The sequence below is a fragment of the Hippoglossus hippoglossus genome, chromosome 14 (assembly GCF_009819705.1).
Source record: "Hippoglossus hippoglossus isolate fHipHip1 chromosome 14, fHipHip1.pri, whole genome shotgun sequence".
In the NCBI taxonomy this organism is placed as follows: domain Eukaryota; kingdom Metazoa; phylum Chordata; class Actinopteri; order Pleuronectiformes; family Pleuronectidae; genus Hippoglossus; species Hippoglossus hippoglossus.
In genome coordinates, this window is record NC_047164.1 from 15,340,491 (window position 1) to 15,357,431 (window position 16,941).

The 16,941-nt window shown below is 42.8% G+C and overlaps 1 protein-coding gene across 4 annotated transcripts in view; it reads left to right on the top strand.

The window, feature by feature from the left end:
- gria3a (glutamate receptor, ionotropic, AMPA 3a) overlaps window positions 1-16,941 on the top strand; it is a 72,492-nt gene that overhangs the window by 29,886 nt on the left and 25,665 nt on the right. For all 4 annotated transcript variants that reach the window (XR_004616025.1, XM_034606308.1, XM_034606307.1 and 1 more), the window contains exons 4-8: window positions 2,817-3,004; window positions 13,939-13,992; window positions 14,229-14,390; window positions 14,762-14,929; window positions 15,468-15,572. Coding sequence is in view for 3 of the 4 variants with exons in the window: in XM_034606308.1 (XP_034462199.1) it covers window positions 2,817-3,004; window positions 13,939-13,992; window positions 14,229-14,390; window positions 14,762-14,929; window positions 15,468-15,572 (677 nt within the window). In the remaining variant the exon portion in view is untranslated. The remainder of the gene's footprint in view (window positions 1-2,816; window positions 3,005-13,938; window positions 13,993-14,228; window positions 14,391-14,761; window positions 14,930-15,467; window positions 15,573-16,941) is intronic.

Sequence of the window (16,941 nt, forward strand, 5' to 3'; positions counted from 1 at the left end):
CGATGTTTAAAAATGTAAAAAACAATAGGAATATGTTACCTATACTATATACTATATATACACATGATGAAATATAGCAGCTGAAGAAGCCCTGATAGTGAGGGGCAGTCTGGTCTGTGCAGCAGGGAGGGTGTGCATCACTTGACTGTGATACACAGTGAGAAGCATGGAGCCTGTGTGACGGCTGCTTCTGGTACCGACTCTGCAGCCTGCCTTTATTTACATAAACACATTTTCACACCAGCTTATTCATCACTTGTAATAACATCTATTATTTCATGGAATCAGCAGGTTTTTTTCCTCCCCCTGCTCTGAGAGAAAACACAGCATGGGATGTTGCTTCTGCTCATTTAGTCCAGTCAGCTGCAGTGTTTTGATTCTGTGGCAAACAGCAGAAACACGTCCACCCCCATTTTTTTCTGTCCATTAGTTATGACCTAATATGGCACATAATGAGCTCCTGTCACCATACTCAACATATCCTGGGCACCTTTCATCCAATAATAGAAATATGCAAATCTGTGATGTATGCTGTTCATTTCTGAACTCTGTCATTTTCTCTCTTCTGTTATTTATTCTGCTGTTTTAGTGTTTTATAATTTTCTGTTTTCTTCATATTTGTTACGCGTCATCAGTCTTGCTACATGCTGTATTTTGAGCTGCACAGATATAAGTTGTATTCGGTGAGAAAAGACAAAAGCTTTCACCTTCTTTTCAACTGACCTGGTTTCACAGCCAGTTGAACCTCTGCTGTTTCAGCACAGAGGCGGACTGATGCTTCACAAGAGATTGATCACTTTAAAAAGGCGACACGGCCGCATGTGACACATTTTCGAAGGTCGTCCATTCGTATACGCTGTGTGGGTAATGATCTTGTCCCAATTCCCCACAAGAATAAACAGAATGTATTTGTGTACAGGAAATCTCTTTAGAACAACTGATGCTGCATAGGGCGGTTTAAAACTAATTTGTGTGATTGATTGATCACATTTGACCATTGTTTCACTGTCACAGTTTGAATCACAGACTCAGAAGCTAACATTTCCTAATGTTATGATAATGTTTTGAAATTGATAACGTGAGCAGTAAAACAGTGCCTCAACCATAGAGTCTGAAAGCTCCCGTGTGGCCTAATTCTTTGGGAAAGTAACTAATCAGAATTTCATGGCATTTTCCACAACCCAGGATTACATCTAATCATCATCTCCCTTATGGTTGTCCGCATCTGTGTAGGTGCTCTGCCCAGTGTTTGTAAGTCCAGGTGTGTGAATGTGTTTGTCCTCACCTAACAGATGCTTTGTTGAATCGGCTCCATGAAACCTTCAAATAGCTCAGGAGGAGATTCTGGCTTCCTGGAACCATCCCAGTGGAAGGACAGTCACAGAGACAAAGTGGAGTCTTTGCTTTACACAATCATTTCAGGAGAAAGAAAAACCTAATGAAGTAGTAGTAGGTTTGAGCATAACAAGTTATTACCTCCGCCAAGCAGGAATACACAAAAACTACTATAAACAGATTTCTATGAACATTGGAAGCGTGTGGTATGGGTCAGGAACGAACCCATTAAACTACACGTTCACAGATTTCCCAGGGAATTATTCGTAGATCTTTGAAAAAAAGTCAGGCACATTTCAGGACAAATATCTATGAGTGTTGTAATTTGGTGCAGCTTGATTTAATTGAAGGAGAGGGTTTTTTGTGTGGAGAGATTCGCTCTACTGACTTCTATTTTCAGCCTTGCACTTGTTTTCCAAAAGAAAGTGTAAGAAAAAAAGCCACAAATGACTTATCGCTCTTTAGATTTTTGAAACAAAACTAACGAGGGCTTTCTGGTTTCTCTACTTTCCAGCTCCGGTCACTTATGTTGTTATTTTGGAAACTGGCCTCATGGCAAGTCATGGCTGCTGACCGTGAATTCTTAACATCTTAGTCGACTATCAGTGGAACTGTCCAAATTCCTGTGGGTGAATGGGGTCTTTTAAGCGTCCCTGCTGAGCCAGGTTACTGTTAGCTCAGCTCCTTCCTTTCATGTGCCTCATCTACCGATTCATCCCCACGGCACCGTGAGCTCTGCAAAGTAGACACACCACTGAGCCGCACAGATCGTGCTCCCTCGCCTGCCTCTATAGCAGTTCGTACACACTGTATTTGCTGGAGTATGTGCTGCACGTCTTATTGTGGCGTCCTCTGTCATCTTTCGCCTTAAATTTAGATATTTCAATATCCATGAGTGAGGCAGGTGAGGAATAAAAAAAACTGAGGTGACTTCCTTTGACAGCAGAGTACACCAATTATTGATGACTGATGCCACTGCTTTAACCTATTTTTAAAACTTTGTGGGTGTGTTGATGGTTGTTCTGTCTGGTACTCACCGCTGAGTGTGCTTTGTCTTGGTCTGTCCAACTTGTCTCATAGCCTTCTTGAACTTTTGTCGGCTCCTCTTATAATGAGGCCGTGATTTTGCATCTGGCAGTACAAAATATAATAATGTGACATGTATATTCTTCTAGTAATTGTTCATTTTACAAATTCTGAAAACACTGCTGCAGACATTTCCTGCTCACATTTATTTTGGATAACTAGACAGATTATAATTTCCCGCGTCATGGGTTTGTTAAGACTTCTAATAAAAAGCTGGACAAAATCTTCTTTGACGTTAAACACATAGTTAACCACTGGTGAGAGCCAGAACCCCCTCACAGCTTTTCTTTTACGGCCGTCTGGAGTCTCAGCACAACACTTATCTTCTACCGTGCTCTGAAATCCCAAAGAGACAGTTGTGTGATGGTGCTCTTCTTCTCCCTTCACTCCTCCAGGTTTTGCAATCCTCCAGGCCATCATGGAGTCGGCTGTAGCCAATAACTGGCAGGTGACAGCCCGCTCGGTGGGGAACATTGTGGACCCCACTGAGTACAGACGCATCATCGAGGAGATGGACCGGCGGCAGGAGAAACGCTTCCTCATCGACTGTGAGGTGGACAGGATCAACTCCATACTGGAGCAGGTACACACACTGTGTTTGAGGAAAAAATACTTCTATTCAGCCTCATGCCTCAGCACGCTTGGTTGCTCTAAAGCATTTGAGACTGTCTGCTCACTTTTTACCTTGAACACAATCTCCATTTACACATTTAGTGAAATAGGGCTTCATGTTTTTTCTGTTATAACTCTCAGCACTCAGAGTGCATCACAATTGCCTCAGATCTCAGCATTCTCATTTAGAGACACTGTTAAAACAGGCGAGACGGGTACATTCAATTAAGGCGTGTTATTTGTTGTTTTCTTGTGCCTACTTTCTTTGAGGTCACCTGGGCTTAATTCATGGAGAGAAATTAAACAGCCTCCTCGTCCTTGTTTCCTAGGTGATCGTCGGCTAGCAGTTTTCCCACCTGAGTCTTTCAGTGTTTGCAAATACAGACCGTTTACTGTGGCTGTGCCACAGAAAGAAAATAATGACCGAAAATGTATTAAACGAGGCTTAACTGGGACTTTGCTCACTTGTTTTGGAAAATTCGTATTGTTTATTTGCAGGATTAGAAGTTGCAAATATTGAAGTGTTTGTCAAGGTTCGAGCAGTAGAGACCTGTGATCTATTACGCCTGCCTCAAGCAAATGGAGGGACTATATGGATAGATTTTTAACCTAAATCAAAATGTTTCTGTTAAAAAAAAACATCAATGAACATCTATAGATTGCTTCCACGGACAATAAATTCAAAAGTATGCCTTGAATCCAATACATTTTTTCCCAGCATAGTCAACTCATTAAAAAAAGGTGTATTAATAATAGCCTAGTTAAATTATGGACTGTAAATGAGGATGGACGCCGCATCTCCACTTCCTCCCACAATCCAGAAACCAAGCCAAAATATCCCTGATACAAGCGCTGCCATTTTAAGACGATTATGTAAATTTGAGCCTGCGCAGTGGAGATCCGTGGAGGGAGTTGCGATATTGGTATTGAGTCGGTCTCATCTATCAATCATCACGTTTCATCCCATCAAATAACTAATTAAATCCAAATTTACCAGAACATTTGAACTTGAACAACAAGTGTGACATGCCTATAACATGTATTTTGACTTTTTAGTTTTGTTCATGTCTCTTCCACTAACATGCAGGAGGAGGGGTTTATGACCTGTCCTGCTGCCAGCCACCAGGCAACTGGCACCTTTAGACTTGTCTCACCAGAAAAACTGCAGCATTCATCTCTTAAACCAATCTGTGTTCACGTTTTCCTGACATGCAACGATGTGCAGCCACACAAATAATTACTGTCGTCTTTCAGGAGGAACATTGGAGTTAGCGTGATATTGTTATTGTCACAACTGGTGCTGGCAAGGTTGCGGGAACACGAGGGATAGCACACAAATGCAGATGCCAAAAGCAGCTTTAATGATAGGGAGGCAAACAGGGGTTAAACACATATCCAGTGAGGAGCAGGAATTCAGCTGTCAGGCATAATGTCACAAACCCAGGTAAAGCATGCAGAAAGCAGACAGGGGAATATAACACAACGTTGTGCTAACGGCATGACAAAGACAAGACAATGAAAACACTGAGCACTAATTAACTGATAGTAAAAGGTGACAAAAGAAAAAGAAAGTTGGGAAGTAAAACAATAACAGACACATCCAAGTCTAAGCTGGATGTGACACAGACGGGCAGATTGTGACTGTTTTACCGCTGCAGTGTTTGGAAAGTGCTTGGGAGGAGATCAGGGTGGATAGATGAACATAGAAAGTGTGTGAGTTTGATGCTGCAGCAGCATTTGGTTACTTTTAATCATGCAGCTGATCTTTCCCTAACCTGAGCTGAGGAGGTTTGATTGACTGAATTCAGAAACACTAAGTGGGTCAGTTTTTTTCTAAAAGACTCACCGAATATAGATATCTGCACCGTAGAAAATATGAAGAAGGTTAGTTAGAGCATTGCTTTACAAAACCCAGTAATGCCACATCTCGTCTGTTTTCCATGTGCGTGCATGTGTCTGCGAGCTCATTTGAAGCATTAATCCAGGGCACGTCTTAACCTTCTGGTCTTTGCTGAGAAAGTTGCGTGTAAAGGAATCTGCCCTCTACATAACGATCCTCATTATCGCCGGCCTTACGAGTTTCATCCTGACCTTCACTGCGGATCCGTCTCCATTTGCTCCGACGTGAGGGAATATTTCTAGTGACAGCGCCGGACATTTTTTTATTAATTTAGATAACTTTGCTTGTCTCTGCCCTTCACACTGATACGGAGGGGTTTCATGTGATGTTCTCAAATTGCCTCCATATTAGATTCTAGATATCCAATCAGATAATGCTGGTCACCCTGTGTCACGCAAAGGCTGATCCGATCGTGTTCTCTGCACCGCGGCGGATTCACGGGAACGGCCTCGTCGGCGGCATGTGTCAGAGGAGCGTCTCTGCAGATGCTGGAGAATGGCAGGACGTGCATGCGATCTCTGGAGAGCGACTCCTTGTGCGAGCTGTGACATCAACACTTTGCTTTAATGTAATATCAGCTCCCAGTGTAAGTAGGACACACTGTCCCATAACAGCAACAACAATGAGCCTACTATAAATAGCCTACCCTCCTAGCCTGAGGGAAGATCTCTCACAAAGTCAGGAGTGAGCAAACACAACGAGATCAGTCAGGCAATGAGGAAGCAGCGGCTCCGGACAGGATTTAATTTGTAATCAGTGTTTAGATTTGGACCTCATGAATAGATTGTAACCATTAAATAAGTGTCAATTTCATTTGATACTTGAAATCAAGGTAGTATGTCATTATTAATGAATTGACATGCAGACATTTATCATTTCATGTTTGCTAATTACTTTTTCTATCAGGGTAGATTCGGTTGTAACAGGCTTTTTCTGTTGATGGATGTGCTGTGGGATTCTTTTCCCAGTCCCCTGCTGGCTCTCTTACCACCTTTTAAAAATATCAGTCTGCTCATCCCCTCAGTAAAGTAAAGACGGAGCGATAAACACCTCTAAGGCTTCTCATCAATAATAGAAGCGTGGCGGATTTATAAATCGCTGCCAGAGAGGACCCGTCACCTCCAGCCTCCTCCTGCTCAGTGGACGGATAGAGAAAGAGGTAGAGAGAAGAGGAGAAGAAAAGAAAAAAAAACGACTGAAAGGGCAGAAAGCTTGAGGGACTTTCGCCATGTGGTGTGAGTCTCTCTGTCTCCTGCTGTGGAGGGAAAGAGGAGAGGGGCCAAATACCCAGAGGTGCGCTGGAATTCCACACCCAGAGAGCGGGACAGTAAAACAAGATGCTGTATTGGGATTATTCAGATTACATCTGTGTGGATGTTATTTAATGCTGTGTATGGATTTTTATTTCTGGTATTGGTTTCTATTGGTGTGACCTTAAAAATATTTTCTGTGTCGAAAATGCACTAATTTGCACTAAAGGCAAGTTGCAGCTGAGGCTGAAGCACGGGGCAAACTGAAACTTTCACAGGTTTCTCACACTTTAGAGGAAATGTCAGCGGATCACCGCAGTCGTTAAGATTCACGCTTTAAGGACCTTGAACGTTTGTACTAAATTTCACGGCGATCCAGCCAATAGTTTAGAGCCTCAGAGCCAGGCTGATAAATGCAAAGAGGAGTATATATAACTCAATAACTTAAATAACCCTCTCAAGTGCAGGTTTATGACAGTGTGATCACAGCGTAGAGCAGCAATACCGTTTTCCTATCAACGCCGTTTTAAAGTTTTATAACATCCTGCGAGGGGTGTTCTGCTCGCTCACCGCAAAACCTGTGGCCGTAATTGTCTCTGTCAGAGAGCGGCTCACAAACTCAGCCAATGAGCTGCAACTTTATGAAAGTACATTTGTCCTCACGACTCGTCCAGTTCAGCTGCATGTTTTGAGCTGTAATGATGCTCGAAATTGGTCTTTTTCGTCACCGTGACCCACAAATCCTTCGTCCATTTCTCTTGGAAAGGGCGACATTCAGCATCTAATTTTCTTTCCTTGACAGTCGCCATGAAGTTTGTCAGTGATGCCCTAAGTTGTGTGACCGTGGCCTGACGAGGAAAGTTTTCCCTACGACTTTTTGTTATTTTCTTTTCTAGGATTTTATGAATCTCGCGGTGCGGAACAAACTGTCACAGGGGCCGGCCTAGAGCACCGGATGTTCCCCACCCCTGGTAAACAGGGAGGGAAAGGTTGTCAATGATGGAGAGGTGTTTTGACAACATCCTACTCTCTGCGACTCCATGTGGAAGTTCCAGCTCCACCCCCAGGACTGATTCCGCCTCCTGAATCAGTTTGTTGGGTCTGTTGGTGTCGGCCACCCTGAGGCTGCTGTCCCAGCAGACAGCGGTATAGAAAATACTGCTGGCCACCAGAGTCATAAAACATTTGCAGCGTGGTGCCACAGACGTTCAAGGACCAGAGCCTCAGCAGGAAAAAAACAGTAGACTCTGGCCCTTGATTTAGAGAGATGCAGAGTTCCTGGTCCCGTCCAGTTTGTATTTCATGTGCATCCTTGTATTTCATGCACAGACACATCAAGAGTGGAGGGGCGGACTTAATGCACATTTGAGCAGGCTGCAGGAATTTCAAATGTAAGAATGACTGAAAATAAGCAGGCGCAGGGGACATGTGGACAAACCCCAACTGCAATGAAGTGAGCTCTGTGGCACCGTACCTACTCTTAGATAGATAGATTCCCTTTATTGTCATTGCATTGCAAGACAATTATTTTCAGCAGTCCAGATAGTGCATCCACACATAACACAGCAAAGAAAAAAGAGAATTCACTAAGATCAAGAAAATCCGAATGAATATTTAAGTATTCCTTTAAAAATTCCTATAGATGTTCCTAAAAAAAGTACACAGTCCTCCCAGACACTGCACAAGAGATCGCATACAGATAAATTATTGCACTGTAGAAGATATTGCACTGTTTAAAAGGGTGCACATATAAACTGTAAACATCGCACTATAACAAATCAATCTAAAGACCAAGGAACTTAACTGTTAGAACAGGGATTATACAAAGTGCAGAAATATTGGATTGTTGAAAATATTTATTTGTCCTTTGCATATTTCTTGCTTGCTTGCTTTTCCACGTCTTCCTCAATAGATCATGACAGGGTGAAGACTGAGCATGTAACCTTTACTTTCATACGACAAAAAGAAACGTGCATATGTGATAGTGCCGCTTGAACTATATTGCCCCACGAATAAACCTGCACAACAACAAGAGAAGTGTCTCTGCCTTGGCCTTCATTTCCACTTTTTCTTAACTTCAGCTACAGAAAGAGAAAACATGTCTCCTTGAAAAACATTGACTGTAATAAAGGACATTTTTGTGCAGCCTCCTTTGGAGCCCGGGCGTCTGAAGGAGACCCAAGAGGAGTCTGAGTTAAAAGCTAGCTCGGTGAAAAACAACATCAAACACACAGGCAGGAGAGTTGGCAGCTGTAACAAGGAAAGTAGGAACATTACAAATTCATACAGTTTTTATTTTTGCTGAAATTGGCATTCAATAAGAAGAGAGTGTGTGTGTGTGTGTGTCGCTGAGGGCCACTGCTAAAGGAACCAATCAGCTGCCTATACCATCAGACTGCACACAGTCCCAATAAGACAAACACAAAATAAAAGAGCATTTAAGTGGTTTTATTGTTCTGATTTAATTCTTATAAGTGATAAGGATGTTTTTCATATATTATTGTTTTTACACAAGTTTCATCATGTGGCACAGCTACCCTCCCTTAAAGGTTCAGCTTTGTAGTGAGGACCGGGGACTGATATTCAGCCACATCCTTCCCCTCCTCACATTTTGCTCAGTTTTGAGTAACACAACAACAATTAGTCGACGCGGAAAAGGGACAGTTATCGACCTCTCGGTGTCCGTTCCACTTCTGAAGGAGGCAGATGACAAATCACTGTAACACAGAGACGCCTCTCCTCAGTGGAGAGAGAGTCGAATCCTCTTGAAGTCACTTGGGCAGGCGTCCAGCTCTGCACAGGACTGTGTGGCTCCAGTCTGATAATTAGAGTCTATTCCTGTGGGAATATTTAGGCTGACCGTCCTGCAGCTCGGCCCCGGTTGCACAGCGCAGACCTGCTCATCCAGACAGGCGGGCGACAGGGGTCCTGAGGACAGACAAATAAAGATAATTGGGACCTGAGACAACTGCTCTCCCTCTCTCTTACAGTTTGTCTCCTCCAGCACACAGAGATTGTCCCCGTTAGTTCTGATTATATCCTCGATATAGAGGTGAATACTAATGTACAGATGAGGCAGGAGTGTGTGTGCTGAATGCAGAAACAACCTAAAGCCGGTGAGCTTAGCTTAGCGTAAAAAGACAAATATCTTTAGTGCTTTCTGGAGCTTTGTTTCAGTGTTTGCAACCAGTGAAGAATCCAGGAATTCACAGCTCCTGGCCAAGAAATAGTCTGGCACACAATCCCTCCTCAATCCTCCACCTGCGTTTTCATTTTGGTTTTTCTACAGATTAAACACGACATGGTCAGTAACAGGTCAGTGAGTTTTATGGTCGTTATTCCAAAACAAAGCTAATCGACTCCCGGCTGTCGCTTCATGTTGAACAGACATATTGAGGTGAGAGTGGTACCAACCTTCACATGTACCTTCTTGGCAACACGGTGGATATTTTCCAAAATGTATGGTTGGAAACAAAAAGCTATGATTTCAATATGTATTTCTCACCAAAGCACATTTGTTGATCATAGATTGATTCCCGAAGCTAATCTTTGAATCTTTGAACACCCGTGTCCTTCATTTTTCTGTCTCAACGTTTCTGGACACATTTCTGGTACCAGTGGTTGATCAGCTATGTAAGGATGAACATCACTTTGTTGGCTTATGTGTATGAACGTTATGCAAAGTGGGGACCCACTTTTTAAAACATTGCTCAGTAGCACAACTAGTGGTCAAAAACTCCACAGGTTGCCTTTAAATAAAAAAAAAAGACCAGTACACCATATATGATTCAGATTCAACCAGAGACGTCATAAGCGAGGAGACAAACCACTTGAAGACTCCTGAATAGAAAAGTCGGTGACACCAAACATGATGATTGTATGATACGTATCCTGCTCTTTCCCTGAATCAGCCAATCGACTGCTTTAAAACAACATTGTTCTGCTCATAAAGAACGAATTACAGCTCCCCAAACGCACAGGCAAACCATCCCAATAGCCCCCTGGTGGCTCATAAAACCATGCCTCCTCCATGTTAGCAAATGGGACATGGGCCAAAATCAAAAGTCAAAGTATATGTCAAGTGGAATTTTCTCAAAGAGAATTTTTTGGTTATTTTAGGTAATTCTTACTACACTGATGTCCCTTACCCATAAGGACTTTGTTTCGACCTTCTCAAATCCGCAAGACTTTGGACTGTTGCCACATGAAAACATTAACTGTAGAAGGCAGTTAACAGGGCACAGCACAGATCATTTCCATTCAATGGGCATTAAAGATTTAGTGGCTCGTCAGTATAATGCTGCAGGTTCCCTCTCACAGGTCTACTCTTTCCCGAGCAGTTTGAAGAGAAATGGATTTTGACGGAGAGAAAGAGATGAGTCTTGAGACACTTTCAGGTGTTGTTCTCTAAGTGACGGCTGTGCTTGACCTCCTCCGGGTTCCTGGTGGTTTCACATAGTCACAAAAAGCGATTATCTCAGGGGACAATGAAACTGGAGCATCAGGCTCCTAAAAATATTTGCTGTGCACTTTTCTTTTAGAACAGCGCTGCCATTGGAGGGACTAACCCCACAGTAAATCAAATGAAATGATGATTTAACGTCCTCAGTTTCTGAGGACTTAAAAAAGCATAACAATCGTCAGTATGGTAAATAATTAAAACCCACCATGTATTTGTGTATAAACCACTATATCAGAATGATTATGTTGACATTTTTCAGATGCTTACAGTGAAAACACATCGATTAATTTGGTCGACCCAATGTGATGCAAATATTGGTAATATTGATAACAAAGTCAGCTGTAAATACAATGACAGCTGTGGACATTGTCACTCACATTACTGGGGGTGTTGCACTCAGTCTGATCTAGTTGTTTTACTTGATGTGTACTTTGTCATGTGCCCATATAAATGGGCACATGACAAATTCTTAGGATGAGCAAAACCAACAACACAAACTCAGAGAAGCAACTGAAGGTGTTGATCCTCTGACAGCAAACAAGCAACTGAACAAGGAAACCAAACCTCCTTTTAAACCCTCCCAGTGTCAGCTGATTGCCACCAGCTGAGGGAGGTCACAGGTACATCCCATTGCTCCTGGAGCTGGAGAACCTGTGACCTGGAGTCGGATCTCCATGTGATCTGCATGTGATCTCCATGTGATCTCCATGTGATCTGCATGTGATCTGCATGTGATCTCCATGTGATCTGCATGGCCATAACACCTCCCCCTTAAAAGACAACAAATACTGTATAACGGACCCAAATTTCTTGTAAATTTGTCATCTTTTTCTTTTAAAGACAAAATCGCATTGTCACAAAAATGAATTAATGCAGCACAAAGTGAATAAACACAAACTAAACTAAACGTTTAACTAATGACCACCCGTGATAGACAATCTGCTCCTAAATTGTCCGTCCCTTTGACATGCTTGGTTTCATGTGGTAGTTCCTGCAGGGCTAAACTCCGGCAGAGCAGCCTACAGTTTGTAAAAGCCGATCGCTGCAGGAACAACAAACAACAAAGGAGTGTGTTCAGTGTAAACGACCAGAGGATCGGAGGTCGAGACATAGATTTCAAAATGCTCTAAGGCTAGAACTAGAATCGCCTTCTCAATTGTAGAGCATAGACTCTTTGAGCTCACCACAGCACATCCAACAGCTCGAGGGTTTAACTGTTCCTTCTCCTCTGTCACCTGTTGCCGAATATGGTTTTATCGTGTTAATGTGACTCAATCTTTGTTTCTTTTTACGATCAGGAGTAGAAACAATATAATCCAAGTTCCCAACCTTCTTCTCAACAGTATATGGAAAACCTTGCTGCAAGGGGAGATCGAACAACAGGCAATCCCAAACTTTCAATTTGCGACTTCACAAGCACTGCGCACTTTGTAGCGGAATGCAGAGACATGCTTCAGCAAGTCTGAGAGTCAGAAGTTTCTCTTTCAACAAAGTCATTGGGCCATGAACTTTGTGTCCAAAGACAGTGATGATCATTTTCTGGTTCACCCGACAGATTTCTCGACTTAATTATAATTAACGTGTCCGACTTTCTTTCTTTCTTTTCTTTCGCAAGTCAAAATATTTTCAGTTCGTTTTGAAAAAAAAATGAAATGAGTAAGAGTAAACAGTCAATTAAATCAGCTGTGTATGAATATGAGGCAATTTGACCCTGTGGGTGCAGAATTGCAGCAGCTTTTCATTACATTTACAGCTTTTAGGAATAAAACATCACGACTGCGGAAGCTTGTGGCACTTAAAAGGAAGTTACAATTTTGTAAAACAGGAAACTTATGAACTAGTTTGCATTGAATTTAACTTCTACTGTTACTTTCCAGTGGAGTAAAATATATTATTCTATTATTATTTTTGTTTGTGTGCCTCTCAGCTACAGTAAGTAATACATGTTTATTATTTTGTCTCAGCTAAATGAGTTTTCAGTCTAAGAGAGCAGCTGTAGTGTCAGATTCTGATGCTCGGTGAGTGAGTGTGAAGTCTGGAGCTTTCTGCCCGAGTGAGCCGCTGACAAACAGGAGGTGTAGTCAGTCACTCCAGGAGCTGCAGCTTCATTAAGTGCTCGCTGTGTTGTTTCTGATTTGGTCACTGCGGCTCCCTCTCACATGGGTGAATAGCAAATGAAAAGCTTTCCAAGACAACGTGGAAGACAATAAGCAGAAGAGCTTCCAGGAATTTTTGTTTTGTTTTTGCTTATGAGGAACAAAGTCGGCGGAGCGGAGGGGGCAAAACGCTGAGCACTATAAAATCATTTTTCCATTTCCGAGGAAGGCAATTGGCTTTATTGTTGAAACTGCTCAGCGTGGAGAAGCGAGTCAGAGGGCCAATGTCGGAGTATCAAGGGTGTTCTCTCTCCGGGGACAATCACAAGACACTGAGGCAGCAGTAAGCAAAGAGCACAGGTGTGGATAGAAGCACTGGTGTTTCTTATTTATTCAAGTTCTTTATGAAACGTCTTCGATATGATATCACTTTCACGTTGGAGATTTAACATTTAGAGGATTTCAGAGCCTAAGCATGATTCGCAAAACTGTGGGCGAGTGTAGAAAGTGAAAAGACAGGGGGAAAAACAAACAACCATCCTCCCCCACAGTATCTTTTTGAAGCTCTGTACTCTGCAGTAGAGAAACAGAGATGGAGAGAAGACAGAAGTGCATGTGAAATGGTGAGAGAGAGAGGGAGAGGGAGAGGGAGAGAGGTTTGGCTGATGGAGAAGTTGAAAAGAAATCAGCGAGTGCAGCACGCTGTGCATCTGCAGGCAGGCAGACAGGTGCTGCGCAACGTTTTGGCTTTAATTAAGTCTCTTGTGCGACTGAGACAAACGGAGCAGGAAGAGGCAGAGTGTGTGTGGAGCACAGGCAGCTGCAGAGAGAGAGAGAGAGAGAGAGAGAGAGAGAGAGAGAGAGAGAGAGAGAGAGAGAGTCATAGCCTTGACCTTATTTTACATGTTGAAGGTAATAGAAAGGAACAGGCACTGTCATCACAGTTTCTGCCCTCTCGTTAGTGTGCCTCACACAAAAAAAACACACAAAACTACAAATGTGGCCACACGCTCCCTCTTGCCCTGCAAATGTAGCTTTTAAATATCTCTCTTCCTTCACTCTCCTTTCTTTCCACCAGCCACCGTGTGTGTGTGTGTGTGTGTTATGAAAGGTCTTTGTCATGTCTGAATCTCAGCCTCTCTAAATGTTCTGAGATGTACATGTGAGTCACCGTGCGTCTCCTCCTGCAACTTGTAGGTGGTGATCTCGGGAAAGAACAGCAGAGGATACCACTACATCCTCGCCAACTTGGTGAGAGCAAGCAACATTGAAACATACTGCAGAGAAATGCAACACTCGCACTCATATATCCAGACTTCTCTCCCTCACTATGCATTCATGGTAGATTTACAATGGAGTGCATTTATTCAAACACATCTCAGAAATAACCACACAATGCACGAGCTCAAGCAGTTTTTCCATAGCTTTTCTTTGCCACTAATGATTCCTTCGCTCCACTATCCGCCACATTTGCTCTTTGCTCCCAGGGGTTTTCAAACGTGAGCCTGGACCGGGTCTTTTCTGGTGGAGCCAACATCACAGGCTTCCAGATCATCAACCCAGACAGCGTCATCGTCCAACAGTTCCTCCAGCGCTGGGAGCGCCTGGATGAAAGAGAATTTCCAGAAGCCAAAAACACTCCGCTGAAGGTCAGTGAGGCGTAGCGCCGACGCTGCACTTACATTTTAATTTCACATCTTCAAAGATCCCCTTTCTCTCTCCCTTTCTTCTGCTGGGTTTTAGAAGTGGTAATCCTGCTGAAACCAGAGAAAATATGTCAATCCGTATCATTTCACGGAGCTGTTGCTAAAATAACTTTTCATTGCTTGTCCTTGAATAGAGAGGCGGCCTTCATACTCCCACAATTTTTATGTCAATCATTATGCTAGATTTTGATTTCCTCACTTTTCACATCAGAAGCTGTGGTGTACATTGCTGTGGGAATAATGACCTCGCTGTGGTTGCAGTACAATGTTCTGTTGGTTCTGTTCACTTGGGTCTCTTGTGGCCTTTGTCTCAGTATACATCAGCGCTGACCCACGACGCCATCCTTGTGATTGCGGAGGCCTTCCGGTACCTTCGGCGGCAGCGAGTGGACGTGTCTCGCAGGGGGAGTGCGGGCGACTGCCTCGCCAACCCCGCCGTGCCCTGGAGCCAAGGCATCGACATCGAGAGAGCCCTCAAAATGGTGAGGCCTGAGGGCATGTGCTGTCTCTGCAAACGCCTGTGATTTGTATTTTATTTACTCTGTGGTTAAATCTTCGTCCTACTCTACCTAACTGCTACTTTCATTGTCTATTTTCTTTCAATCTTGAAAGATTGTTGGACGAATAATTTGTATATTTTGTCATCTAGTATGGGAGCCAATCATTGTTTATTAAAATTATAATTTTTTGAATATGCCCATTCCTTCTCTAATGATCAGTGAACTGTGAAAAAAAAGTATTCGCAATCTGAAGAAGTACCACACTACCCACAATCCTCAGGTGTAATGGCGACATCTCTGATTGGTGGACCTCGCTGTTACCATAACAATTTTTTACCACAAAGTTGGCTATAATCAGATTGTTCAGTGTTACACTGCCTTTACCACAGAGCAACCCTGATGTCCCTTTTATTTCACAGGTCATTTACTGGAGAGAAGTGTTAGTGAGGTCCAGCTTTTGGGTTTGCAATGCTTTATGGGATGCGTAGTTCCTCTATGTTGTTTTCTTGGTGCCCGGCAGGTCCAAGTACAAGGTATGACGGGAAACATCCAGTTTGACACATTTGGTCGGCGAACTAATTACACCATCGATGTGTACGAGATGAAGTCAGGAGGCCCGAGGAAGGTAAGTGAGCACACGACCTTGTAACCATCTGTCGTGATTGCATTCATGCGTAACTACTCTCTGCTGTGAATAGCATAATATATAATCAGTACTGAGTTTTAATAAACGCAGACAAGTTTCATTTAGCTTCGTGATCTGGATTTCTCTTGGCATGTCAGCTGTAGACGAGTTAAGGGTGAGTCTGATTTGGACAGAAGCTGCCAGTAGCTCAGGCTTGCGAAGCCAGCCCGAGACATGTGAGCACACATTCCCTGTAAGATTTAAATCCAGAAAACATTCTCTCTCAGATGAGCCCTGCAGATAGAAGCTGAACCAATCTACAAACCTTTGGTGGCAGTTTAGTTGGTGGCATGTGCCTCTTCAGGGCCCGTGTTTTGTCTCAAAACGTATTCTGCAATTGATCAGTAGTAGTAGTAATAGTCCACAGTTTTGAAGCGCTGTTCTAGATGAATTTCCAAATTGAAAGTTTGATGCTTTTTTCGGTGCATTTGTCCGATGAATTGTCTCATATATTTTGTAATGCTGATGCTTGAATAAAGCACAGAGCTGTCAGTCACTTAAAATGACACCAATAGCTCTACCAGAGTTAAACTCATGGGCTGGCTTCGCAGGTTATTTCTTTTTTGATGCACAGTATGTTTTTGATATTTAAATGTGACTTCAGTTTTCAGCGTCCTCCTCGTGGAAATCCTCTGACAAAGGCTTTAGTTCATCATCACAGTAAAACTTTCCATTTACACCCACTGGAATGATACTGTGAGGTGGGTTAGCCTCTCCAGTGATGCACACTGTAAATTACATATACTTTGTCCTTTTGTGTCTGTGGCTCTACAGACAATAACATTTTATTTTACATCAGACAGAAGCTGTGGGACGTATTAGCCCTCTGCTGCAGTGTGTCCATTTGTCTTCAAGCATGGACACATGTCTGGTTCTTGCGGCTCGGCTTATTAAACAAGCCAGAAAACATCGACTGCATGGGGGGGAAATGTGCACTTGCTCTGAACAGTCATTAAAGCCAGTTAGCTTGACAGCTGCAGCACTTGTCAATGTCTGTTAGTTTAGATGCTGAATGATTAGGTCCTTCAACTTCAACACTAATACTGTTAGGCCCAGTTACCAGAGCAAGTCTGTTTACAAGCGCATACACGGACTCATTCTGAATCCTCTCCCTTTCACTGATAAAAAACAGAAGCATTTATTTTGAAAAGCACATATACAATGTTTTTGTTTTCTTATTTTATTTAAACTCTAATACATGTGTCTATGCAGATAATGGGGATCCCATTGTGTGCAATGCGCTGCTGTAATTGAGCTTCGTATGAATGCACAGACCAAAGGTAAAAACAACATGAACACATATAGTCTA